Below are 26,057 nucleotides of genomic sequence, written 5' to 3' on the forward strand. Positions count from 1 at the left end.
AATAATATTCCATTATATGTATATACCACATTTTGTTTATTCATTCACTCATCAGTGGACATTTGGCTGGTTTTCATCTTTTAGCAATTGTGAATAATGCTGCTACGAAAATTGGTGTACAAATATCTATTCATGTTAGATTTTAACCGACGTTTTTAATAAATGAGGATTATTATTAACTAAGTTAGAGAACATAGGAGAAAAAAAGAAAACTTTCCTGTGGGATGGTAAAAGGTTGTGATAAATGAAGGGTTTGATTTTGGGTAAGATTCATTTCAGGTGCTTTGGGAAATCAATTGGGGAGCAATTGGAAATGTGGGTGTAGAGGTATAGAGTGCTAAAGTTGGTCTCTCTTTTATAGCTGGGTGAGAGATGATGGCATCTTGAACTAAGATAGTGGCAAAGGAGATGAAGGAAGGATAGATGCAGAACTTATGTAGGTGATTGAATTAACTTGGTCTTTGGATGTGAAGGTTAAGGAAGAGAGGTGATACTTTGGATTTAGGCAAGATGAGTATGAGGTGTTTCTGTAATTTGAGGTAGAGAATGCAGATAGGTAAAAGGTTTGTGAGACAAGATAATAAATTTGGTTTTGAATAAGCTGACTTCGGGGTGCTTTCAAGGCATTCAGGTAGAGATATTTAGCAGGACAGGAAAATAGGAATTTGAAGTTCAGCAGGGATCTGGATTAGATTTAGAATTTTATTATTGTCAGCACTGGGGGGTAATTAAAATTAAGGGAGTAAGTGTGATCACCTAGAGAAGGTATATGATAAGCTAAGAGGTCAAGCATGAAAACTGCTTTCCATGAAATTAAAAAAAAATTCTCCATGAAATAGTACTTTCAAATTTCAAATAGTACTTTCATTTGCAAATATATATTCTCATTTTATCTGTTATGTGGTAAGTTCTTGTCTTTCAATAGTAGGAAAGGGGTAGTGAGGGCATTAAGAAATCTTTGGTTATCCATTTATAGTGTAAGGATCAGGTAATGTATTTAAAGCACCTTTCTCAACGTCTGTATATAGTATATATGGCTTTTCAGACTTTTTGAATTTGTGAAATTCTTTCTAATTGGGTTTTATAGTGAGCTGAGGAAGAAATAGAGTAACAAAATCAGTGCTGAAAGTTAACATTTTATGACATCCTTGTCATTCATCCTTATAAATGTCTTATAAATCCCCAAGTTTTGAGGTTGTATGCCATTTAATTTCTAATGCTTGTATTCTTTCCTGTTTCAGAAATAATTTTGCTAACTATGAAGTGTGTATAGTATTCAACAATGTTTTCTTCAAAGAATTTTCCAAAGCAAAAAATTTATTTTTAGTTAATTCATCTTTTTCTGGAAATTAACTCATTATTAACTCAATTTTAGCTGATGTGCCTTGTTCATTACCTAGTTTCAGCTAGAGCAGTATGTGTTGTGCATTTGCTTATTAAGCATTTATTATGGTTCTTGTGTGTGCAAAGACTGCTCTAGTTATCATTTTAGTGAACTTTAGTGCTTTGAAGGTAGATATGATTTAGAGATGAGGTTCTTTATCTTTAGTAGCAATTAGGTTGTGAACCTGATTTGAGTAATTTTCCCAGTGAAATGTTTGCTCTCTTCTTTCTTGATCTTCTCTACAGTGAAGTCATATGTAGAGTTGGGGACGAGGGGAGATGTTGAGAATTTGGAAGCTCTGACTCAGTATATCGCCAAATATTAGAAAAAACTTGTTATCGAAAAATATTTGTTTTTTATATGCTACTAGATGTTTGACTTGGTTTCTGTTTTTTCTCTGCTATTAGATACAGTGATTGAATTGCAAGACACAGCTATTGGTTACTTTGGATAACAGCAGTGCAATAGTAGATTATTTAGTTTTATTCATTATACAGCTAATCTGAATAGGTAAATTATGTATTTCAAAGAAACTTCATGTTGTTAAAATTTCTGTGATAGTGATACTTTCTTTCAAGGTACAATAAGAAGTGATAATGTTTTTGTTTGCTTGTTTTTTTGTCTAGAAAAGTGCAGTTCTTTCTTTAAAAGCTTGTATTTGATTTTAAAAAATATCTTTACCTGAGGATATTTTTTCCATTGATTTTCAGAGAGAGCGGAAGGGAGGGAGGGAAGGAGGGGGAAAAGAGAGAGAGAGAGAGAGAGAGAAAGACATCGATGTGAGAGAGACACATCAATTGGTTGCCTCTCACACACGCACTGACCAGGGCTGAGTGTCGAACCTGCAACCCAGTTATGTGTCCTTGACTGGGAATCGAACCCGAGACCCTTCAGTATTCAGACCAATGCTCTAACCACTTAGCAACACCAGCCAGGGTAATTTGATTTTTTTTTTTTAATTTATCTTTATTGTTGAAAGTATTATTGGTGTCCCTTTTTTCCCCCCCCATTGACCCCCTCCACCTTACTACCACCCATTCCCCAGGCCTTCACCCCATTATTGTCTGTGTCCATGGGTTATGCATATGTGCCTATAACTTCTTTGTTTAATCTCTCCCCCCTCCACCCCCTCCCTTTTTCCCTCTGAGATACAACTGTCTGTTGCATACTTCAATGTCTCTGGGTCTATTTTGTTTGTCAGATTATTTTGTTCATTAGCTTCTTCTTAAAGAAGACTCTTCAACATTTCATGTAGTACTGGTCTGGTGGTGATGAACTCCTTTAGCCTTTTTTTTTTTTTTAATCTGTGAAGCTCTTTACTGACCTTCAGTTCTAAATGATAGCTTTGCTGGGTAGAGTAATCTTGTTTGCAGGTTCTTGCTTTTCATCACTTTGAATATGTCTTGCCACTCCCTTCTTACCTGCAAATTTTTATTTTTTATTTTTAAATATATCTTTATTGATTTCAGAGAGAGGAAAGGAGGGGGAGAGAAAGAGATAGAAACATCAATGATGAGAGAGTCATTGATCGGCTGCAGCCCGCAACCCGGGCATGTGCCCTGACCGGGAATCGAACCCTGATCGCCTGGATCCTAGGTTGACGCTCAACCGCTGAGCCGCCCCGGCCGGGGCAAATTTTTGTTGAGAAATCAGTTGAAAGTCCTATGGTGCTCCCTTGTAGGTAACTAATTGCTTTTCTCTTGCTGCTTTTAAGATTCTCTCTTTGTCTTTAACCTTTGGCATTTTAATTATGATGTGTCCTGCTGTGGGCCTCTTTGGGTTCCTCTTGTTTGGGACCCTCTGTGCTTCCTGGACTTGTAAGTCTATTTCTATTACCATGTAGGGGAAGTTTTCTGTCATTTTTTCAAATAGGTTTTCAATTTCTTTCTCTCTTCTTCTGATACCCAATTATGCAAATGTTGGGCCGTTGAAGTTATCCCAGAGACTCCTTATATTATCTTCATGTTTCTGGGTTCTTTTTTTTTTTTGATCTTCTGGTTGGATGTTTTTTGTTTCCTCATGTTCCAAATTACTGATTTGATTCTCAGTGTCCTCTACTGTTGATTCCATGTAAATTATTCTTCATTTCAGTTTGTGTAGCCTTCATTTCTGATTGGTATTTTATTATGTCATTGAGGATCTCACTAGTTTCCTTAATAGTCTTACTAAGATCCTTGAGCATCCTTATAACCATAATTCTGAACTCTGTATCTAGTAGCTTCCTTGGCTCCATTTCATTTAGTTCTTTTCTAGAGATTTCTTTTGTTCTTTCCTTTGTGACATGTTTCTTTGCCTCTGCATTTTGGCTATTTCTTGGTGTTTCTTTCTATGTATTAGGCAGAGCTGCTATGTCTCCTGGAATTTGTAGAGTGGCTTTGTGTAGTAGGTATCCTATAGGGCCCAGTGGCTCAGCCTCCCCAGTCACCTGAGCTGAGCCTTCTAGGTGTTCCCTTGTGTGGGCTGTGTACACTGTCCTGTTGTAGTTGAGCCTTGGTTGCTGTTGGCATCACTGGGAGGAATTGACCCGCCTCTTGAGTGTGTCACTCATGGATGTGGTAGGGTTGTACTCCAGCGTGGTCAAAGCTGACCACCAGGTGGACTGTCTCTGGGCCTTCCAGGAGGTGCAAAGTCAGCCTCTGCCTGTGCCTTGCCCAGGGCCACCCAGCATGAGCTACACAGCAAGCTGTAGATGGCTGCTACTTGTACTGGGCTTGGAAATGAACAGAAGAGGCCAAGCTATGAACCAGTGCAGGCTGCTGCTACTTCCAGGCCTGGGGCCACTTATCAAGAAATATGGGGCACGCTGAGGCCAGCTGCTGCTTGTTTGAGAGATTTTAGGAAAGTCCTAAGCATGAGGTGAGAGAGGCCATTTGCATAGAAAAGCCACTGGAAATGTCTTAGATGAGCTTGCAAGTAGGGAGGGGAGGGGTCTCTGGAAATCACTAGGAAATCACTAGGGTGAAAGATATGTCAGATTGCTAGAGATTCAAATATGGCACCTCCCTGCTGGCTCTGTGGGGGTGGGCTTGTCAAAGGACCAATGACCTCTGCCAGCTTTCTGGGAGAAAGCTGCCTTTCCAGCTCTCGCCCTGATTCCAGACAGGTTAGTTCCTCCCCGAATGTCCCAGGTTCCTTTTAAGCTGCTCCCCAGTGCTGGAACTTAGAGGGAGCATGTCTGATTAAGTCCATGCTTGGGCCCTTTAAGAGGAACTGCCTGGAACTCCAGTAGCCTCCGAGTCCCTCAGCCACAATCCCTGCTGGTTTTTATAGCCCGAAGTTGTGGGGACTCCTCTTTCTAGCACTGAAACCCTGGCCTGGGGGGCCTGATGTGAGGCTGGGACCCCTCGCTTCTCGAGGAAACCTCTACCACTGAGACATCCCTCCCAGTTTTAAACCACAGCACCTGGGTGTAGGACTGTGTCCGAGTCTCTGTGATTCAGTCCCCTACCCTTCCCCACCGTACACCCCCACCCCACCCCCAACCCCGTTTTCGCCCCTCCTACCCGTCTAGTTGTGCTTCTTCAGTTCCCTCATTGTAGGATTTCTGTTCAGCTAGATTTCAGGAGGTTCTGAATGATGGTGGTTCTGCATTTTAGTTGTAATTTTGATGTGGTTGAGGGAGGCAGCGGGTACCGCTTTTACCTATGCCACTGCCTGGTTGTCTCTTCTAATTTGATTTTTTGGTAGCAGTGTTTATAGAGATTAATGCTGCTTTATATTCATCATATAGTTGTTGTTAATATGAATCTGATTTTATATTACCAGCAATCTAGGGTAGCCTATCTGTTGCAGGTATCTTCTTATTTGGTTTAAGTAAATACCTTGAATAACTCTTGGGCTTATTTAGGTCTGTTTAATAGGACTATTTTAGGCAAACTTGTGAAAGGGTCTTTTTGGTGATGATAATAGGATTATTACAGGATGTTTGTGTGTTGAGGCAAATGTGTAGTGAATTGTTCTACATCTTGGGTACTTAAAGTATATCTCAGTGAAGATGTCCAGTAGAGAAGCAATATAAGTTAGTGATTAAAAGCCAGACTGCTTGAGCTAAATTTTTCCCCTCCATTTATTAGCCATGTGATTTTGGGCAAGTTACTTAGACTCTGCCCTGGTTCTCTCTTGTGTGAAGTGGTAATGATAGTATGTACTATAACTGTTTTTTGATAATGACTATTGAATCAGTCCTTGTGCTCTGAATTTGTCTTTTTGCTCAGTGTTGTAATAGACTTACAATTACTTTACTATAACTCCTACGTATTAATGAATGATAAACTTAGATGATAAAAGTTGCGGGGGGAAAAAAACTTTAGCACTACAAACTACATCTTTGGTGATGGAATATCAAGTATTGGAGACAGATTGGTAATGGTTGGTATGGATGGTAGATTGCTGGGTGACTAGGTAATGTGAACTGTTTGTCTTTTTAGCACCTCTCAAATTTTGTAGTTTAGTTGGTGTAGGAGAGAGAGCAATGTAAGAGGAATCAGATCAGTATTTTAGTTGTTTCTTTCTGAATTTTGTTTAATACAATCTCAAGAAGTCCTTTAGCTGCTTTGAATCTGTTTTATCATCTATAGAGATAACATTTGTCCTGCCTCTCAAAGAGATATCATTGTGATTAAATAAGATGTTCTGTGAAAGTGAATTTAAATTATAAAATACTATATCCAAAAGTAAAATTTTTATTAATTTAAAAAGACTGAACATGAGGTAATTCATATAGAGATCTTGATAGAGTATTAGATAGTCAATTTTCAATTAAGAATAGCTGCTAGTACTGTTTGTTATTATTGAAAACATATCTACTTATGTGTAAACCTAGACCTGATTACTGTTTAGGTTATTAAGTAGTTTATGAATATATTGTTAATATCTGCTTTGATTTTTTTTTTCCCCTTTTCTGTTTATGTTTCAGACTCCTGGGAGAGTTGGCTCTCAAGGTTCTGATTTAGATTCATCAGCAACTCCTATTAACACAGTGGATGTCAATAATGAAAGCTCTTCAGAGGTATGGAAAATAATACTTTGGCAATAAAAGTCAATATTATTTAAGGGCAAATAGCAAATATTTGGAATAATGAGTGGTAATTTAAAGTTTCATAGGAAAAGTTATTATGTCCTTTTACTAAGGAATGCAACTTTTTAAAAATTATTATGTCTTTATTGATTTCAGAGAGAGGAAGGGAGAGGGAGAGAGAGATAGAAACATCAGTGATGAGAGAGTCATTGATCGGCTGCTTCCTGCAAGCCCCCACTGGGGATCGAGCCCACAACCCAGGCATGTGCCCTGACCAGGAATCAAACTGTGATCTCCTGGATCTTAGGTTGATGCTCAACCGCTGAGCCACGCCTGGCTGGGCAGGAACGCAACTTTTGAATCATACTTGTAGACATATACTGGTACTTAGTTGTGAGAATGAAAAGTAATATTGCCAATATCTCTTAAATGCTAATGCCATCTCAACTTAATGAAGATTTAAAAATCTGTTGGTAAAGAATTCTCAGTTGATAGGTATCTACTTATGTGTTTGTATGGTCATGAACTACTGAGCTAATGAAAAATTAGGTTATCTTTAAAATTTATACATTATTTGCTGTCTTCTTAATACCTTTTATTTTATCTTTGTTAGCTTATTAAAAATTAACAGAGAAACTAAATAAGTCTAAAGAAGAAATAACTTTTTGAGAAGTCAACCTTAGTAGTTGCTTTATTTTAATAATTAAAAAAAAAAAATTTGTACGTATTAGAGAAAGGAGATAAGGAAAGGGAAGAACATAAAACCACCCATAATACTGTTCCTAAGAGATCTACACACATTTTGCTCTGATAGTTTTTATTAGTTGACCCTTTCTAGGTCTAATGGTGCCACCTAGTCAATCCCCTTTTTTCTGTTTTCTTCTCACCTCTTGCTTAATGAGTCTCTCTCGTGTGTTTTTGGGTATATTTTTCTTTCTAACCATTCATCTCTGTGTTTTTTCTCTCTCTGACCATCTGTCCCTTCATCCATTTGTCTTCATGTATATGTATATTAACCATAATATTTTATAAGATTGTGAGAGGGAGAAGAAAAGTATTAGATGAACTTCATTACAAACAAGTTTAAGGAAATGTCTTAAAAAAAATATTCCATACTGTGTTCATGATATGATGAGTTTAAAGTGCCCAGCTGTACACCTGTAAAGAAATCTATTAATAATTGTTGATCTCAGTCAGACCAAAAAGAAAATCTCCAATGGGTAGTGAATAGTGAGTGCCTGGTTCTTCTTAGGGTCATTTTCCTACTCTCTGAGATAGTTTTCTCTTCTTTATCCTCAAATTTCCCATGTCTTATCCTTTTCCTACCTTCCTCAGTTACTTTCTATATCCTGAAAAAAAATAGGATCCATTAGATGAAGTGTTCCTGTTTTGTCACCAAAGCTATGCTTGCACCTGTGTTCTCTTTCTTAGTTTAGTACAGGAAAGACAGGTAATTTTCCTATCAAATTTCAGTCCTTTCTGTTGTGCACTGGATTCCATTCTCTCACATTCTCAGTTTATCTTCTTTTCCTCCCACCACTTTAGTTTTACCTATGTTATGAATTTTTCCCATCAGTGTATAAATACTACTCTAGAGGTACCACTAACCTGGGACTCCCTTAAATTAAGTTCTGTGCTTAAAATTCGTCAGTCTACACAATAATATAAATTCCGACTACTAACCTAATTGAGGATTATTGGTGATTATGAATACTCAGGGGAAATTGTTTTTTCTATGTGCCCAGTGCTAAGGTACAGACTTGTCAAGGTCTCAGTCAATGTCTCAGTTGATATCTCTCTCTTTCTCTCAGTCTCTCTCAATCTCTCTCAGTTTCTCTCACTTTTACCCCGAGGCTGGCTTCCCACTTTGAACAAACTCTAAGTTTTAACATTGTGCCCTTCACAACCATCTAAATGGAATATGAAATATCATGGTCTCCAGGACTTTAAAGAAATAGTAAAAAGTAAAGCAACAGCTTGCTTTGGTGCATATTTATATCATCTTTTATATTTTATTATATATAATATATATAATATTGTCTTAGTCATTATGGGCTATTACAAAAAAGGTTCCCTAGACTGAGTGGCTTAAACAACATTTATTTCTCACAGTTCTGGAGTCTTGGAAGTCAGGATCAAAGCTCCAGCAAATTTTATGTCTAGTAATGGCCTGCTTCCTGGTTCATAGATGGCTGTTTCACGTGGCAGAAGGGATGAGTAAGCTCTCAGGTCTCTTATAAGCACACTAATCCCATTCATGAGGTCTCCACCCTTATGGTCTAATCACCTCACAAAGGGCCCACCTCCAAACACCATCACATTGTGTGTTAGGATTTCAACATAACAAATATATAACATGTACAATTATATAATGTAATCAGTGATACTTTATATTATTTAGTTGTTATCAGGATAGTTGTTCAGACTATTTAGTAGCCAGAAGCAAATGTCTTTGTTTACTCTTTTGTCCTTCCCAATCTGGCTTCCATTCTTAGTACTCACTGAAACTACTCACTAATAACCTACATAATGCCAAATTTGATTTTCATTTTCCTGGTCCTTTGGCTAGAGAGAGCAGGTTTTTCTTAGGGCATTTTTGTAAGTGGCCACTGAAACTTCCAGCTTCTCTAGTACCTAGTCTGGATTATATGAGGCAAAAAGAAAACTCAGAGCACTGCCACGACTGTCAGTCTTTGTGTCTTGAAATCCTTAGCTGGTCTGCATTATTCTCTTTACCTTTCAGAGTCTTCTGATGTTGTTTTATATATAATTTCTAGGGATTTTAGTTTTACTTAGCAGGAGGAATAGGGAAAAGTACATCTATTCCATTTTGTCGGGAACTGGAAATCTGTCCATTTGAAAAGTTGGATTTATTAATCTTTTTACTATCAAATTGTGGGAATTCTTTATCTATTCTGGGTACAAGTCCTTTGTCAATGTTTAGACTGCCTTCTATTCACCCCATTGGTGAGAGTTATGGGATGGCTAAATGCATAATTTAACCTGACACTGGGCAGATGAGATCAAGAGCAGTTTATTAGTCACATAAACTCACAACCCAGGGGAGGAGGATATTGCATGCCATACAGGGCCACATGAGGACTGCACTTAGGAACAAAATGAACAACCAGGGGCTGTGAGAGGCAGGCTTTATAGTTTCAAGAGGGTGAGGTGCCCAGTGGTTCCTACAGAAGGATGTGATTGGCTTGTGTGAATAACTCCATGGGTGGTGTGGAACCGAAACCCACTACTCAGGGATAATAAGCCAGCCCTGCCCTATTTGCTGTGGAGAAGAGGATTGTTTGACTACAGGACCTTATTTGCAGGAGCAGAGTGGGGATGGGAACTTGCAATTAGGCCATTTGAAACCCCTCAGTTTCACCACTTGTTAAGGCAGCACATATTATTGGGACTTAATTTTAGGCCTTACACTTTAGTCAGATACATGTGATGGGGATATTTTCTCTCAGTCCGTGGCTTGCTTTTCATTTTGTTAATTTTTTCTTTTCAAGAAGTTTTTAATTTGGGGGAAGTCTAATTTGTCAGCCTTTTTTTTTATGGTTAATGCTTTTGGGGTCCTTCTATGAATTTTTTTTGCTACCACAAAATTGCAAAGACTGTCTCCTATGCTTTCCTCTGATTAAAAAAAGTCATTTTAGGGTGTACATGTAAGTCTGTGATTTATTTAAAATTCTTGTGTATGGTGTGATATAGTGGTTGAGGTTCATTTTTTTCCCACATGGATATGCAAACCACATTTTTCCATATGGTTGTTTCAGTATTGTTTGTTGAAACTGTTACCTTTTTTCATTGAATTACATTTTTAATTTTGTGAGAAATCAATTTACCTTATATGTGTGGCTGTATTTCTATATTCTTTATTCTTTTTCATTGACCTTTATGTACATTTGTATATTTATGTCAATACTGTCTTGATTACTGTAGTTTCATAGTAAGTCTTCAAATCAGATAGTTTAAGTCTCCCAATTTTATTGTTCTTTCAAATTTGTTTTCACTCTTATATAATAGGTTCTTTGCATTTTTATATAAATTTGAGAAAAGTTCTAGGATTTTGATTAGGATTATATATATATAATCTACAGATTAATTTGGGAGAGAGACGCCATCTTAATATTGAATCTTCTAATTCTTGCACATATAATTCTATTTCTTTAATTTCATTCAGCCATGTTTTGTAGTTTTCAATGTAGAAGTCTTATATGTCTTATTAAATTTATTAATTAGTAATTTTTATTTTTTCATGTTAGCATAAATAGTAGTGTTTCTAATTTTATTTTTCATTTGTTTGTTTCTGTGTTATAGAAGTACAATTGACATTTGTATGCCTAAGTTTTATTTTACAACCTGGCTAAATTAATTTATTCGTTCCAACAGGTTTTTGTTGTTTTTTTTTTGTTTTTTTTGAGATATATTAGGGTTCTCTAAAGAGAAGCAGAACCAATAGGTTCATATATGTGTTCTCATCACCTTAGCATAATGGGTGGAGCACAGTAATCATACTCAGTAAATACTTCTTGAATGAACAATTGATTTCATGTGGAAATTTACAGTAAAGAAACCAGAGTAAAGTGAAAGCTGTGATAGCAAAAAAAAAATGCAATGATGCCTTCTTTTAAAGAAGTATTATTTTGTAGTTCTAGTACTTGGAACTGTGGTTACCTGAACGAAATCCCTTTCATTATTTAAAAAACACACACCAAAAAACAAAAAAATTGAATTCATGTTCCTCGCTTTCACCTCCTGGCTAATCTCCTTTAAGGGTTATTAACAAAAGGAACAATGATATTAATGAGAGCCAACATTTAGTAATGTTTTCTTTGTTACGGGTGCTATGATTACCATTTTGTATGTATCATGCCATTTAATTCTCATGAGACCCATATGAAATAGTTTATTATTGTTATCTTATTTAGCAGATGGGGAAATTGAAGAGTAGTGTGAATCCACGATTCAAACCCAAGCCTAGGTCTTAACTACTATCCTGTCTTGCCTCCTACTTTGGAACCTTGTTTGCAGTCTTCCTTTCCATCCTTCCTTCTGTCCTAAGTGATATTAGTGACTCAAGGAAAATGCTAATTTCTCAGTTCTTAATGTTATCAATGCCAATGGTCTTTATTACCTCTTTTCTAGCTACTCAAGTCATGGCAGTACTTTCTCTAGCTTATTATCAGGCAGAATAATTTTACCCGAAATGATAAAATCTTATCCCCCATTTCTTACCATAAATGCCTATCCCCTCAAAAACTTCATCATATTTTCACTTCTTAACTTTGGGCTTGCTGAGTATTTCAGGTTTTAATTTCCTATCTCTTCTTCTAGTCTTTAACCTTTCCAGGCTTTATTTTGTTTTCTTTCTAACAATACATTTAACGGTGGTTGGTGTTAGGGAACACTTACAATGTCTCAGGCACTGTACTAAGCCTTTTGTGTACTACACAATAACTGTAGGAGAATAGTTGTTAATATCAGCCCCATTTTGTAAATTAGGAAACTGGCAGTAGGTAAAGTGACTTTCTTGAGTTCATATAGTCAGGATAGGTTGAGACTCAAATCTACATCTATTTTTGACACCTAAACTCATGACGTAACTTTTATAACCTATTGTCCTTCACCACTGTCTTCATTTTGTTTACTTTTCCCAATACTGTTAATTTTTCTATTCTCTTTTCCTTTTACTGTTCCTGTCTGACAAAACTCCAAACCATAGCTCAGTGTAGCAGTCCACAGTTTAAAATTCAAATATTGTTAGGTATAGGAAATTTGGAAGATTGTTTTAAAATGATATTATTTGGCTTAGGAAAGTAGAATGAAAGGTCACCTACTGGGAATTATGGGTGTGGGCAAAAGGATCTTAGGCTAGGGGAATATGATGAAGGCTAAAAATTGCTTTCATTATAAGAAATTTTGTTTAGTATATTGTATTACATAAAGGTATTTGTTATATCTAGTGGACATTTCCTGATCTAAAATAAAAGGTAACTTGCTAATAATAGCTCTCTCAGATAAGTAGGGATAAAGTGTTATAAACAAACAAACAAAAAAAAATTCAATTAATAATAAGCAACTGGCCATTATAACTTAAAAATGAACCAATGGGAATTTATAGCATAAGATGGTAACTAAATTTAGGAGTTCTACTTTGTATAGATCTTCCATCTTTTATGCCATTACTACCTGAAAATTTCCTTTACATGTTCTAAAAAGAGATAATACTAATTATTTTCCTATTATGTCTATTTTTTATTGTCTGTAGTTTGTTTTATAAATAACTTTTTATGTATATCCTCCTAAAAGTTGTTATTTCACAGGGTTTCATCTGTCCATTATGTATGAAAAGATGTATAACTGCTATTGATTTGTCGGAGCATTACCAGAAAGTGCACGCTGAAAATGAAGCAAGAGGACAGGAACTTCTTAATGACTCCAGTGTTACTGTGGGTCCTGTATATTTTGTTTTAGCAGCTTGGTTATGGGTTGCTCAGAATAGCTTTGTTTTTCCTTGCTTGGTGTTGCTTAACTTTTTATGCTACAAGGGAATATGGATTGCTTTAATTATGCATGCTTTAAAGAAAGTTCAGTAAGGAAAAGAGTCTCTTGGGAAGTTGGCTTGGTTTCTCTTACTGTTTGCAGCTGTCTAAACATAAAAGTTTAAGTTAATATCTTTGCATAAATATAAAAGTTTAAGTTAATATCTTTGCATAAATTTTGTCATGAAATTTGAAATATGTGAATGATATTTTATTTCAGCATTGTAAGCTATTACCTTTATTACATAGGTAATGCTCTACTAATGAATGCATTAAAATGCTTTAGGTTAAAGGACTTTACATGTGAGCTGTTACTGTCTTTTTTTTTTAATCCTCACCCGAGGATATTTTTTCCATTGCTTTTCAGAGAGAGTGGAAGGGAGGGAGAAAGAGAGAGAGAGAAAAACATTGATGTGAGACACATCGATTGGTTGCCTCCTGCGCACACCCTGATCCAGCGAGGGATTGAGCCTGCAACCAAGGTATGTGCCCTTGGCCAGAGTTGAACCTGGGACCCTTCAGTTCTCAGGCTGACTCTCTAACCACTGAGCTAAACTATCCAGGGTTGTCTTTTTAAAAAAATTAATTTTATTGATATTTTTAGAGAGAGGAGGGGGGAGTGGAGAGAAACATCGATGTGAGAGAGAAACATCGATTGGTTACTTTCCATATGTGCCCCGACCGGACTGGGGATTGAACCCACAACCTGGGTATGTACCCTGACTGGGAATCAAACCCACCACCTTTCGGTGTACAGGAGGATGCTCTAACCAACTGAGCCACACTGGCCAGGATGAGCTGTTACTGTCTTTATTTGGGAAAATATACAGTAGAATCTGGATTTTTCCAGACCTGAGGGAGATGCCAGAATGACACACACTCATTAGCAGTGGATCACCCAAATGTTTCTCAGTAGTGTGTGGGGCTGGTGCATACCTATGGCAGGGAGTAGGATTCAGTGAAGGGAAGGAAGTGTTGCCCATTTTCAGGGTGGAAAAAGTTTCACAGATGATCCTGATACATATATATATCTTTCTTTTGAAAATTACTACAGTGTTCTAAAAAAAGAGAAACATGACTTTTTTTTTGCTTCTTTTACAATTCTTACAAAAGAATGACATTTTTAATACTGTGAAAGACGAAAAAAATCAGACTTTTTTCTGTGAGGCAATTAATTATATATATATATAAGGAAGTGATTTTACCAAACATTCACTTATTTCACATATTAGTAGAGTACCTCTTAGTTGCTAGGTATTTTGGTAGGTAAAGGAGACAAAAAGGTAAGTAAGATATGATTTTTACCTCAGGAAGTTTCTATGATAGATTTTATTTGCAAAGAGAGTACAATGGCTATTTCAACTTGAGGGGAACTAGAAAAGCTTCACTGGAGAACAATTAAACAAGAAATTCTCTAGGGTGATGTGAAAAACAGTGCATATAGGAGGATATCAGTTAAACTAGCCGGAGCAGTGGGAGCAAAGATAGAGGCCTAACTGATTCTTGGAACTCTGCTTAGCATTTTACCTGTTGTCTTCCTTCCAGAACGAATGGGTTAACGGTTCTTCTTTATGGGTTGTCGAAATCATAAGTGTCAATCTCACCTACCTGTCACTTAGATAGGAACTTTCCTTTTAATTCAAAGAACATTTGGTATGACAGGGATACCCTAAGTATCAAGTTAAGTTTTTAGCTGTAGTGAATCTGAGAAAGGATTACAGATAACTGAAATATGAATAAGGAATTTATTGTTTTTAACCTTAAGTAAATTGTGTGTGTAGAGGTTGGTTAGGTTTTATGTTCCTTTGTTGTTTTTTTGAAGTTGGTGAGAAATTAGAATGATTAAGGGAAATAAATGTAGCTGGCTGTTTTTAGTGTTTTATAGTTTGCTAACAACACTTTTGTGGAAGTTATCTAACAACTTCAATCCCCTTGAAAATAGTTTAGGAAATGTAAAAAAGGCAGAGCCTCTTAATGTCCAGAATTAGTATCACAAAGCCCTTGAACTAAAAGATCATGTCTCTGTTTATGGGATATCACTCAGGCACTCCTTCTGAGCTTATTTTACTTTTATTTTAAATGAGTGATGTTGTTTTAATAAACTTTTCGTTAATCTTAACCATTCCTAACCATAGCAGGCTAGCATTGTTAGAAATAGCATGTAAACAATTTTCATAAATGATTGTTGAAAGACAAGACAGGGTGTAGGAAAAACTATAAAATGTGGATACAGGAATTAAAGAGTCTTGCCAGAATTAATAGAGTGGATGACACCCAAATCAGTGATTAATAATTTATGCCTCTGAGGCATCAAGCAAAGGTTTAATATCACCTGTTAAAGAAGGTAAGGAATTATATATATTTTCGAAAGATTTATATTTATCAGTAATGTCTCAAAATTGGAATTTTATTTAAACATACAAGCTCTAATCACATGGAAAATTCACATAGGCGGAATATTTTTATAAGTAAATATATGTTTTCTGAATTTCTAAAATTTCTCTTTAGGAATGAATTAGTTCTTTATTTTTATAAGTAAGTATATGCTCCTGAATTTCTAAAATTTCTCTTTAGTGATGAATTAGTTCTTTCTGAACTATTAAGGTGGTAATATTTATAAACTTTAAGAATGTATGACATATCTTAATGTGATCATTAGCTTTCTGGCATTCTTAGGTTCCTAGAGCCAAAAACTGAAAGTAGAGATAATAGTCAAAAAGCCCACATTGTGAAAACTAAAGTGTCATTGGGATGTGAGTTCTCAGAGGAATGCTCTATAATTTGTCTTCTATGTACTAGCAGAAGTTGAGACACGGGAGAGACATGACAGGCTGAATATTATAGGGGTTCGTGTGCTGTTGCAACCAATGACATGCCAACTAGTGTGGTATAACAGCCACTGAACAGAAGTTATAAGAATGCCAAATTAAGCATAATGTAGAGCCATTATGAAACATGGTGGTAATGAGATGGTTTTGAAGAAAGAGAGCATAACACCAGCTAGATTAACACACAAATGGAGCATGCATGCATGCATTCATTCATTCATTCATTCATTCATTCATTCATTCATTCATTCATTCAAAAGACAGTGCTGAGTACCAAATATCTCTGGGGCCTAATGGCATTATTCTGAAGTCCAAAGGCACATCCTCAGTACTACTGTCTTTGCTCATTTCAGTAATTTTGTAGGGAGCTCACTGCATTCATTCACCTGTTGTGTGCCCCTGCACTTCAGCCTGACTCTGTGACCAGAACACATCTCTGCTTCCCAAACACAGCACCACTATCTTTTTTTATACCTCTTTCTGCATCTTTGTTCATGCTCCTCCATTTGCTTAGAATGCCTTGTACTTTTCACAAGTAAATATTGCCCATTCTTTAGGACCTAATTCCAATGTCTCATATATATATATGTGTGTGTGTGTGTATATGTATGTGTATATGTATATATGTATGTATGTATATTTGTTTATTTTTTATAAAGCAAGAACTGTTGCCACAGGCAGAGTTGGATATTTTTTTCCTTTGTTTTCTGTAGTTCTTCATATATACTTGTGTTATAGCATTGTCTGGTAATGTATGTCTATGTTTACATATCAGTCTCCCCAATACTCAGTGAGTCTTGATTCTGCCACACAATTCGCATAAATGATAAGTGAGGATATGCTCTTTGCATAATAACCAACAAAGGAGCAGCATTTTTATTTATTTTTAGTTTTTATGTGTTCAGAGTATTTATTGCTTAGCTTAATCTAGAGGTGTTAATCGTGTCTGATTTTTTTTGTTGTTATTGTTTTTCACCAAATTCTGTACTCTTAGGTTTATTCATATTTCATTAAATAAATATACAATGTAGAAAATATATAGTATGTTAAAAATTCTACATTAGTCATTAGGGAAACATAGATGAAAAGCTTCAATGGTTGTCTGTTAAGTGAATGTAGAAACTTGACAAGCTAATGAGAATAGTGCTGGAGGAAGAAGCAGTATATGCAAAGGCACAGAAATGTAAAGTACCATGGTGTGTTCCAGGAAACATAGGTATGTTAGTATTGTTTAAGCATGTTGTATATAGAGTGAGAGGTGTCAGGAGATCATTGGGAGAATAGTCATGCAGGATTGTGTATGTCATAACCATATCATCTGGGATTATTTATAAGTTTTTTCTATTCTTTGAGACTATATATTAATTTTAGACTTTTGCAGTGTTAATCTTAGGTTAACAAGGAGATTTAGTTCTCAACCATTGTAGAAACTCTGGTAATTATGAGTTATATACTATAATACCCTTTTCCTCATTCAGTGATCAGAATGCTTCATGTTCTTAATTTCATTGTTTTCATTCCTCTAACGTAGATTGGAGCCGAGACTATTTTACTAATGGGGATAGCTACAGAGAGGAAGGATGTAATGACATATCTTTTCAATAGTTCTTCTAGATTAGAACTAATTTCTCGGATTAGAATTGTATACTCTAGTCATTAATTTATTCAACCTAAAAGATGGTTGTAGGGACTTTCTTTTTATTTTGTAAACTTCAATGAGAATAGACAGTGATATGCCTTTGTACAAAACCAGAATTTGGGATTAATACCATAAATTATAATTTACATAATAGCACTATTGTGTGAATGACACTTGACTATATTTTATAACATACAAATTATTATTTTGCAATATTAAATACTATATTGAAATCTTTTTCTGCCTTTTTTCCATAGGGTTTCATATGTCCCCAGTGTATGAAGTCCCTTGGATCTGCTGATGAACTTTTCAAACACTATCAGGCAGTTCATGATGCTGGTAATGACTCAGGTCATGGAGGAGAGGCTAATCTCGCCCTGAAGCGGTAGGTATAGTATAATAGTTTTGAAATGTAATGTTATGAATGTATGTAATATCATTGTTTAATCTTGAATAATTAGCTTGTGAAAATAGTATTTTCATATTATTTAATTTAAATCTGTCCATCATGGCCTTCCTCCTTTACTGTTATAACCTATTCAGCAATTATACCAGCATATACAGCATGATCCAGAAGTTATGTTTTTAATGAATATTGTGAGTTATCAAAAGAAGGATAAATTATATTTAGCATATTCTGTTTAATAAAGAATGATATGCTTTGTTTAGAAGATTTTATAGTAAGTGGTTAAAATAATAAATTTAGTCAAGAATTAAAATTTAATATTTTTGAAAATTTCTTTTTTAATCACCAACATAACAGTAAGCACACATACACATTCTGCTTCATCGCAATTTTGCCTGACCATGTTAAGAATTAAACTAAAATATAATTACTTAGAACAGCATGCGACAATATAACTTTTCTTTTGCTATTGGTGAGAACTCTTGTCTTATACCCCCACTAAGGAAGATAGCTTGATTTCATTGTACTTGTAAAAAAATTTTTAAGAGAGAGAGGAAGCGGGCGAGAGAGAGAGCACGAAACATCAATGTGAGAGAGAAATATTGACCCATTGCCTCCCACCCCAACTGGGGATTGAACCCGCAGTCTAGGTATGTGCCTTGATCAGGCATCGAACTCACAACTTTTTGGTGTATGGGTCGATGCTGAAACCAACTGAGCCACCTAGTTAGGGCCACATTATAAATATTTTTATATTTAATATCAATTTAACAGAGTTGCTTTTTCAACTATGACTTAGTGCCCAATATATGAACTTTCAATATAAAATTATCCACAGTTTATCCTCGTTTTTGTTTCTTAACTTTCATTCAGTGTTTAATTCATCAAGGCCTAGAATCTGCCCTACGGTTCTCCTGAAACTCCTTTGTCAAAGGCCAAGAGTAACCTTGATTATTTTCAGTTCTTATTGTGTGGGCAGAATAAATTTTTCCTTACTTTCCTAAATTCTTTTGGCTGGTCTAATAATTAAATCGACTTGAGACAGATTAACAAAAGAAAATAACCAAATTTAATTACATACATACTTATGGGAACCCTACATACATGAGAGAGTTAGACACCCCACATACATGAAAGGTTCATAGACAGAAAGGTAGAAATGAGGTATATATGACATTCTGATCTAAGAAATGACATAAGGTGCCTTAAGGTTTCAGAGGGGAAGAAGATCATTCCAGAATAAGAAGAGCAGATGTTGAGTAATTAGAAGTTTGCCCTGCCCTAGGTCCTAAAAAGTTACATTTGGTGATAACTCTTACTCTTATTGTGGGCAAGCCCTTAATTTAAATTCTTTAAGGGAGAACTAAAGTTTCTCTTGAGCCTGTAGGATCTCGATTGCCTTCAGCTCAAAATAATCCCCGTGCTGAAGTAGCACATCTTGACAAGGTCTGTTCTAAAGCCCTCCAGTAGGTTGACTTCTGTTTGGTTCTCTATAACCTTGTAACAATTCACCAAAAATTTAGTGGTTTAAAACTATAACAGTTTATTACTATGATTCCTTGGGTTGACTGGATGGTTGTTCTGCTTTAAGTGATATAGACTGGTGTGCTGAGAAGGCCAAAAGGTCCAAAACGGCCTTAAAGTCATTGCTGGGAGTTGGTGTTGGATGCTGGCTGCAAACTGAGCTGGGGCTATATGTCAGGAGCCTTAGTTCTTCTTATGGGTTTCTTCATGTGGCTGCTTAGACTTACAGACTAGCAGCTGTATTCTGAGAAAGAGTGTTCCAAGAGGAATTAACCAGAATCTGCCAATTTTCTTCAGGCTGGATTCAGAAGTGTCAAAGCCTCATTTATACCACATTCTGTTGGTCATTTCTGCCTTTAGTCTTGTACTTCTCCAGTGAATTCTCTATATTACTTCCAGGGTAATAATCTTAAAATGCAAATTTGATTACTGTTGCTCTAAGTAGTAACTTTCACTAGTTTCTCATTCCTTCTGGGATAGTTACTACATAATTTCCCAGGTTTATCTCTTACTGTGTCTGCTCTTCTCATTTTTCTACATCTCTCCAGTTTCTGATTATTACTAACTCGCTAACAGAGTGGATAACATGTGACTATGGACATGATATGTCTTTTAGATCAAAAGCCCACATGATTTAGGTGGGGCATGAAACCTTTCTGCTTTAAAGCTCTCTATCAGTTTACATGTGAATTCTATCAACATCGATCACATATTCAAAACCTGATGCATTAGTAGTTTTCTGGGGATCAGATTTTTAAAATGTATGTACAGGTAGCATATCCAGAGTGCAAAATTCAAATGATTCAAAAAGTTATATGGTAAAAATTGAATCCTTGCCACTTTTTTCTCTAAACTCTTGCTGTCTACCAGTTTCTTGCATATACTTTCAGAATAGCCTGTGCATATATATGCTTATATCTGTCTACATATAAAAATATATAAATATCTGTGAGCAGTTCTACAATGTTCTGCACCTTTTGTTTCTCTGTGTATCTTATGAATTGTTTTACAACAATGCAGAGTAAAAAGCTATTTCACTCTTTTTAATGATAGCATAGAATTTTATCATTCTATTGATGAGCATTTAGGGTATTTTCAGTGTTTTGCAATTACAAACAGTGTGATATATGTCCTTGTGGATGTATATTTGTATATGGTTGAATATATCTGTAAGGCAGTGATTTTCAGCCTTTTTTATCTCATGGCACACATAAACTAATTACTAAAATTCCGCGGCACACCAAAAAAAAAAATATTATTTCCAGTCTGACAAAAAACAGGTATAATTTTACTCATTCTCATCAGATGGCTATTATTGTGTTGGCTGTTGTTATTTTTTTATTTGACAGTCTTAAGGGAAAAGAGGTCAGGTATTGAATGTTTTAAAATTTTTTGCGGCACACCAGTTGAAAATCACTGCTTTAAGGTAAATTTCTAGAAGTAGAAATTTTGGATGTTTCCCTTTCAAATTTTAATAGATATTGCCAACTGTCTTTTGTAAATATCCTAAATTGTTTTATGTTATACATTTCAGAATATTTTCTATTGTAGGCAAATTACTTTCACAAATTTGTTGAAGTGGCACTTTAAAAAAGATTAATTTGAGCAACTGAGACCATCAAGTGAGAAGTTGAATTGGAATTATCTTTCTTGGGATTTCATTACATTTTACATGAGCCATTTATTTATTTATTTATTTATTTTTAAATATATCTTTATTGATTTCAGAGAGAGGAAGGGAGAGGGAGAGAGAGAGATAGAAACATCAATGATGAGAGAGTGATTGATCGAGCCCGCATCCCGGGCATGTACCCTGACCGGGAATCGAACCCTGATCACCTGGATTCTAGGTCAACGCCCAACTGCTGAGCCACGCCCGGCCGGGCTATTATTAAAAAAAAATTTTTCTTTTTAATTTATCTTTATTGTTGAGAGTATTACAGGTATCCCATTTTTCCCCCCAATTGATCCCCTCCACTTCGCTCCCACCCCCTTCCCAGGCCTTCACCTCATTATTGACTGTGTCCATGGATTATGCATATATGCATATCACTTCTTTGGTTAATCTCTTCCCACCCTCCACCTCCCTTCCCTCTTTCCTCTGAAATATGATCGTCTGTTGCATGCGTCAATGTCTCTGGATCTATTTAGTTCGTCAGATTCTTTTGTTCATTAGCTTCACTACAACTTTTCCTGTAGTGCTGGTATGGTGGCGATGAACTCCTTTAGCTTTTTCTTATCTGTGAAGCTCTTTATTTGACCTTCAACTCTAAATGATAGCTTTGCTGGGTAGAGCAATCTTGGTTGTAGTTCCATGTTTTTCACCTCTTTGAATATTTCTTGCCACTCCCTTCTGGCTTGCAAAGTTTCTGTTGAGAAATCAGCTGACTGTCGTATGGGTGCTCCCTTGTAGGTAACTAATTGCTTTTCTCTTGCTGCTTTTAAGATTCTCTCTTTGTCTTTAACCTTTGGCATTTTAATTATGATGTGTCTTGCTATGGGCCTCTTTGGGTTCCTCTTGTTTGGGATCCTCTGTGCTTCCTGGACTTGTAAGTCTATTTCTTTTCCCAGGTAGGGGAAGTTTTCTGTAATTATTTTTTCAAATAGGTTTTCAATTCCTTGGTCTCTTTCTGCCTCTTCTGGCATTCCAATAATACAAATGTTGGGCCTCTTAAAGTTGTCCCAGAGGCTCCTTATACTATTTTCATATTTCTGGATTCTTTTTTCTTTTTGCTCTTCTGGTTGGGTGTTTTTTGTTTCCTCATGTTACAAATTGCTGATTTGATTCTCAGAGTCCTCTACTCTACTGTTGATTCCCTGCAAATTATTCTTCATTTCAGTTCCTCTAGCCTTCATTTCAAATTGGTACTTTATTATGTTATCAATTTTCTCACTTATTTCCCTAATAGTCTACTTAAACATCCTTATAAACAAAATTCTGAACTCTCTATCTGTTAGCTTGCTTGGATCTATTTCATTTAGTTCCTCTTCTAGAGATTTCTTCTGTTCTTTCCTTTGTGACATGTTTTTTTGCCTCCACATTTTGGCCGCTTCCAGGTGTTTGTTTCTATGTATTAGGTAGAGCTGCTATGTCTCCTGGAATTTGTAGAGTGGCTTTGTGTAGTAGGTGTCCTGTAGGGTCCAGTGGCTCAGCCTCCCCAGTCACCTGAGCTGGGCCTTCTAGGTGCTCCCCTGTATGGGCTGTGTGCACTGTCCTGTTGTAGTTGAGCCTTGGTTACTGTTGGCGTCCCTTGGAGGAAGTGACCCCCAGGCCAATCAGCTGTGAGGACCAGCTGCAACTACAGCCAAAGAGCTGCTGTGCTGGAGACACCCTTATGGATCAGGATTTACTTCAGTGGAGCTTTGGTGTTCACCAAGTGCGCCCCTTGAGTGTGTCACTCGTGGATGAGGTAGGGTTGTAATCCAGCATGGTCGAGTCTAACCACCAGGTGCACTGTCTCTGGGGCCTCTGGGGAGGTACAAAGTCAGCCTGTGCCAGTGCCTTGCCCAGGTCCACCTAGCATGAGCTACACAGCAAACCATAGTTGGCTGCTACTTGTGTTGGGCTTTGCGTTGTCCAGGAGAAGCCAAGCTATGAGCCAGTGCAGGCTGCCGCTATTGCCAGGCCTGGGGCCACTTATCAAGCTGTATGGGGTCTGCTGCTGCTTGTTTGAGAGATTTTAGGAAAGTCCTAAGCATGAGGCTCGAGAGGCCACTTGCACAGAAAAGCCACTGGACATGGCCTGAATGAGCCTGCAGGTGGGGAGGGGCGGGGCCTCCGGGAATCACAGGGCGGGGCCAAAGGTGTGAGTCAGGTGCTGGGTATTCAAATATGGCGCCTGCTGGCTGTGTGCAGGGAGGACTCGCCAAAGGAGCCATGGCCTCTGCAGCCCTTCTGCCTGGGAGAAAGCTGCCCCTCCAGCTCTCTCCCTGATTTCAGACAGGCTAGTTCCTCCCCAAGTGTCCCAGGTCCTTTCAGGCTGCTGCCTGGCGCTGGGCTCAGAGGGAGCGCGTCTGAGTGAGTCCGTGTGCGGGCCCTTTAAGAGGAGCTGCTGGGGCTCCCACAGCCTCCGAGTCCCTCAGGGACAGTGCTCGCACGTTTCACAGCCCGAAGTTGTGGGGACGTCTCTTCCTGGCCCTGGAGCCCTGGGCTGGGGGCCTGCTGTGGGGTTGGGGCCCCTCCCTCCTCCTGGAAACCCCCACTGCTGAGATTCCCTCCCGGGTTTCAACCGTGGCACCAGGTGTGCGCCTGCAGCACATCTCCAATTCAGCCCCAATCTGCCCGAGTTAGCACCCCTCCTACCGGTTTTGGTGCTTCTTTAGTTCCCTGATTGTAGGGCTTCTGTTCAGCCAGATCTCAGGAGGCTCTGAGTGCTGGTGGTTCTGTATTTTAGTTGTAATTTTGATGTGGTTGTGGGAGGCGGCGGGTGCAGCTGTTACCTACGCCACCTCTTGTTTCTCTCCCTACATGAGCCATTTAAATATATTGTTATCATTTCCTTTCTTCATCATTTTAGTTTATACATAGAGTTGGAAGATACTAAATAGGAGAGAAAACTTAAAACTCATCCATACTTTTCCATACACATGGGAAGACTAAATGTCCTACTTTTGCATGTGGTTTCTACAGATCAGATTAGTTGATAGGGCCATATGTGGGAGGGATGGGGACACACCACACACAATACACACGCACACACACCCCAGAAATGAAAACTAATGAAAATTTTACAAGAAAACGGATTTTAAGAGTCTTGAACAAAGGTATCAGGAATCTATTTTTGAATTTTATGTTTATATTCAGAGGACTAAAGACTTTATCTCAGAGTATCTCCATCATGATGAAGCCCTTCTAGGTAGAAGTTGCCACTATTTTTATGCCTCTTTTTATTACAGTCATAGAGCTAATGATAGTCTATTACTCTTACTTATTTACATGTTCATTTCTCCCATTAGACTGAACAACTTGAGAGTTTGGAATAGACAGCAAATGTCTGTTGGATAATGAGTGAATTCCTTACACATGAGTGTCTATGAAAGGTAGAGGACTCATTTCTCCATCTTTTACATTTCTCTTAGTTGGTGATTTCCTTTCTTTTCTACTGTTAACCCTATTTCACAGATCAAGCTGATTCTGACTGTTTATTCTTTATCTCCATCCTCTTTCTAGAAGAGAATTTACCCACCAATATATTCCATTATCCTTGCTGATAATGCATGTGCTGTGTGAACTTGATCTTATTAGAAATGATCCTGTTCTCTATTCCCTTTATACTAGAGTCAGTTCATTTGAGGATTCTTAATGAACTAATTTGAGTTCTTGTGTCTTCTATCAGGGCAGCCATTAGTAGTGGCAAGGAGCAAGGAGAGTTCCTTTCTTTGCTCTTTACAATCCAAGAATGGAAGATATGTCCAAACATACAGAAGGATAATTCCAAAAGTATTTTATCATGGAATCTCTCTTGCATTAGGGCCTAGAGTCATCTTTAGCTTACTATTCTTTGTCATACTGACTCTTAGGTGAGGGAAACAATGTGAGAAGGTTCCACAGGGAAGAGCATGTCAGACTCAAGGAACAGAAAGAAGTCATTGCTGCTAGAGCTAAGTGAATGAGAGGGAGAGTGATAAGGCAGGGACTAGATGGTGCAGATTTTATAGTCCTTGTTAATGAGTTTAGATTTTATGTTAACTACAATAGGAAACTATTGATACTTATTGTTGGTAAGTTAGTGGGAGATATTTTGCTTCTGGCTTAGCTACTTGAAAGTCAGTTATATCATTATTTCTGTGATAAAGTATTTTTCCATTTATAAACAATGAGCTTTAGGAATAAAATTATTTTCTTAAGGGCTATATATATATATATATATATGCCACTATACATAAAATCTACAAGAGTTTTTTAATTTGTTTAAATCTAGAAAACTAGCCATGATTTGTTAAGAGAGGAGGTTCATTAAAGAATATTATTAATTCTCCCCCCCACCCCCATCCCCAAATATGTTTAGAGATGATGTTACACTACTTAGACAAGAGGTCCAAGACCTACAGGCTTCACTTAAGGTAAGAATAAAAATGATTATATTTGTTTATTTTCAGTGTTTCAAATAATAAATCTTTTAAAATTTGCTAATTAAAAATCTTTCTTTTCCCCTTTAGGAAGAAAAATGGTACTCAGAAGAATTAAAGAAAGAATTAGAAAAATTTCAAGGGCTACAGCAGCAAGTAATTGTTTTTAAATACTTGAAGTGTGTTTATGAGTTGATTATTGTCATTGTTGAAAATTAAGCATAACACCTTTTTTTTTTTTGTAAGCAGGTGGCCTGATATAAACAACTTACTAATTCATTTCCTGTATTTAATAGCCTACAGTGTATACTTTGTAATTCTAATGAATGCAGACAAGTATATAGGAATCTAAGATGTAACTTCTTAAAGGTGTTCCATTAAAAATCAGTTACCTGTGATTTTAAAAAAATAATCAGGCTACATTATTGTATTCTAGCAATGTACGTAAATGGTTAAAAAATACAGGCTCAAACAATAGTGAAACTTTTCAAAGCATTTGTGATTGTGACAAGTTGGAAATGACTAAAATGTCTATTGGTAGGGAAAGAACTACTATTAAGTGTTATAGTGAAAGTTGTTTGAAAACGTGGGAAAACTTGTATTAACAATGTTAGGTTTCAAAAATCAGAATAAAATATTTAT

General features: G+C 36.7%; 1 protein-coding gene across 2 annotated transcripts in view; it reads left to right on the forward strand.

Moving 5' to 3' along the window:
• EEA1 (early endosome antigen 1) overlaps positions 1–26,057 on the forward strand; it is a 131,770-nt gene that overhangs the window by 22,326 nt on the left and 83,387 nt on the right. Inside the window, exons 2-6 of one of the 2 annotated variants that reach the window (XM_087814497.1) lie at positions 6,300–6,392; positions 12,731–12,856; positions 17,674–17,801; positions 25,355–25,409; positions 25,506–25,571. In XM_087814497.1, the coding sequence (XP_087670623.1) occupies positions 6,300–6,392; positions 12,731–12,856; positions 17,674–17,801; positions 25,355–25,409; positions 25,506–25,571 (468 nt within the window). The remainder of the gene's footprint in view (positions 1–6,299; positions 6,393–12,730; positions 12,857–17,673; positions 17,802–25,354; positions 25,410–25,505; positions 25,572–26,057) is intronic. The other variant, XM_087814498.1, reaches the window with a different exon arrangement.

Source organism: Miniopterus natalensis, chromosome 2 (genome assembly GCF_054644295.1).
Source record: "Miniopterus natalensis isolate mMinNat1 chromosome 2, mMinNat1.hap1, whole genome shotgun sequence".
NCBI lineage: Eukaryota > Metazoa > Chordata > Mammalia > Chiroptera > Miniopteridae > Miniopterus > Miniopterus natalensis.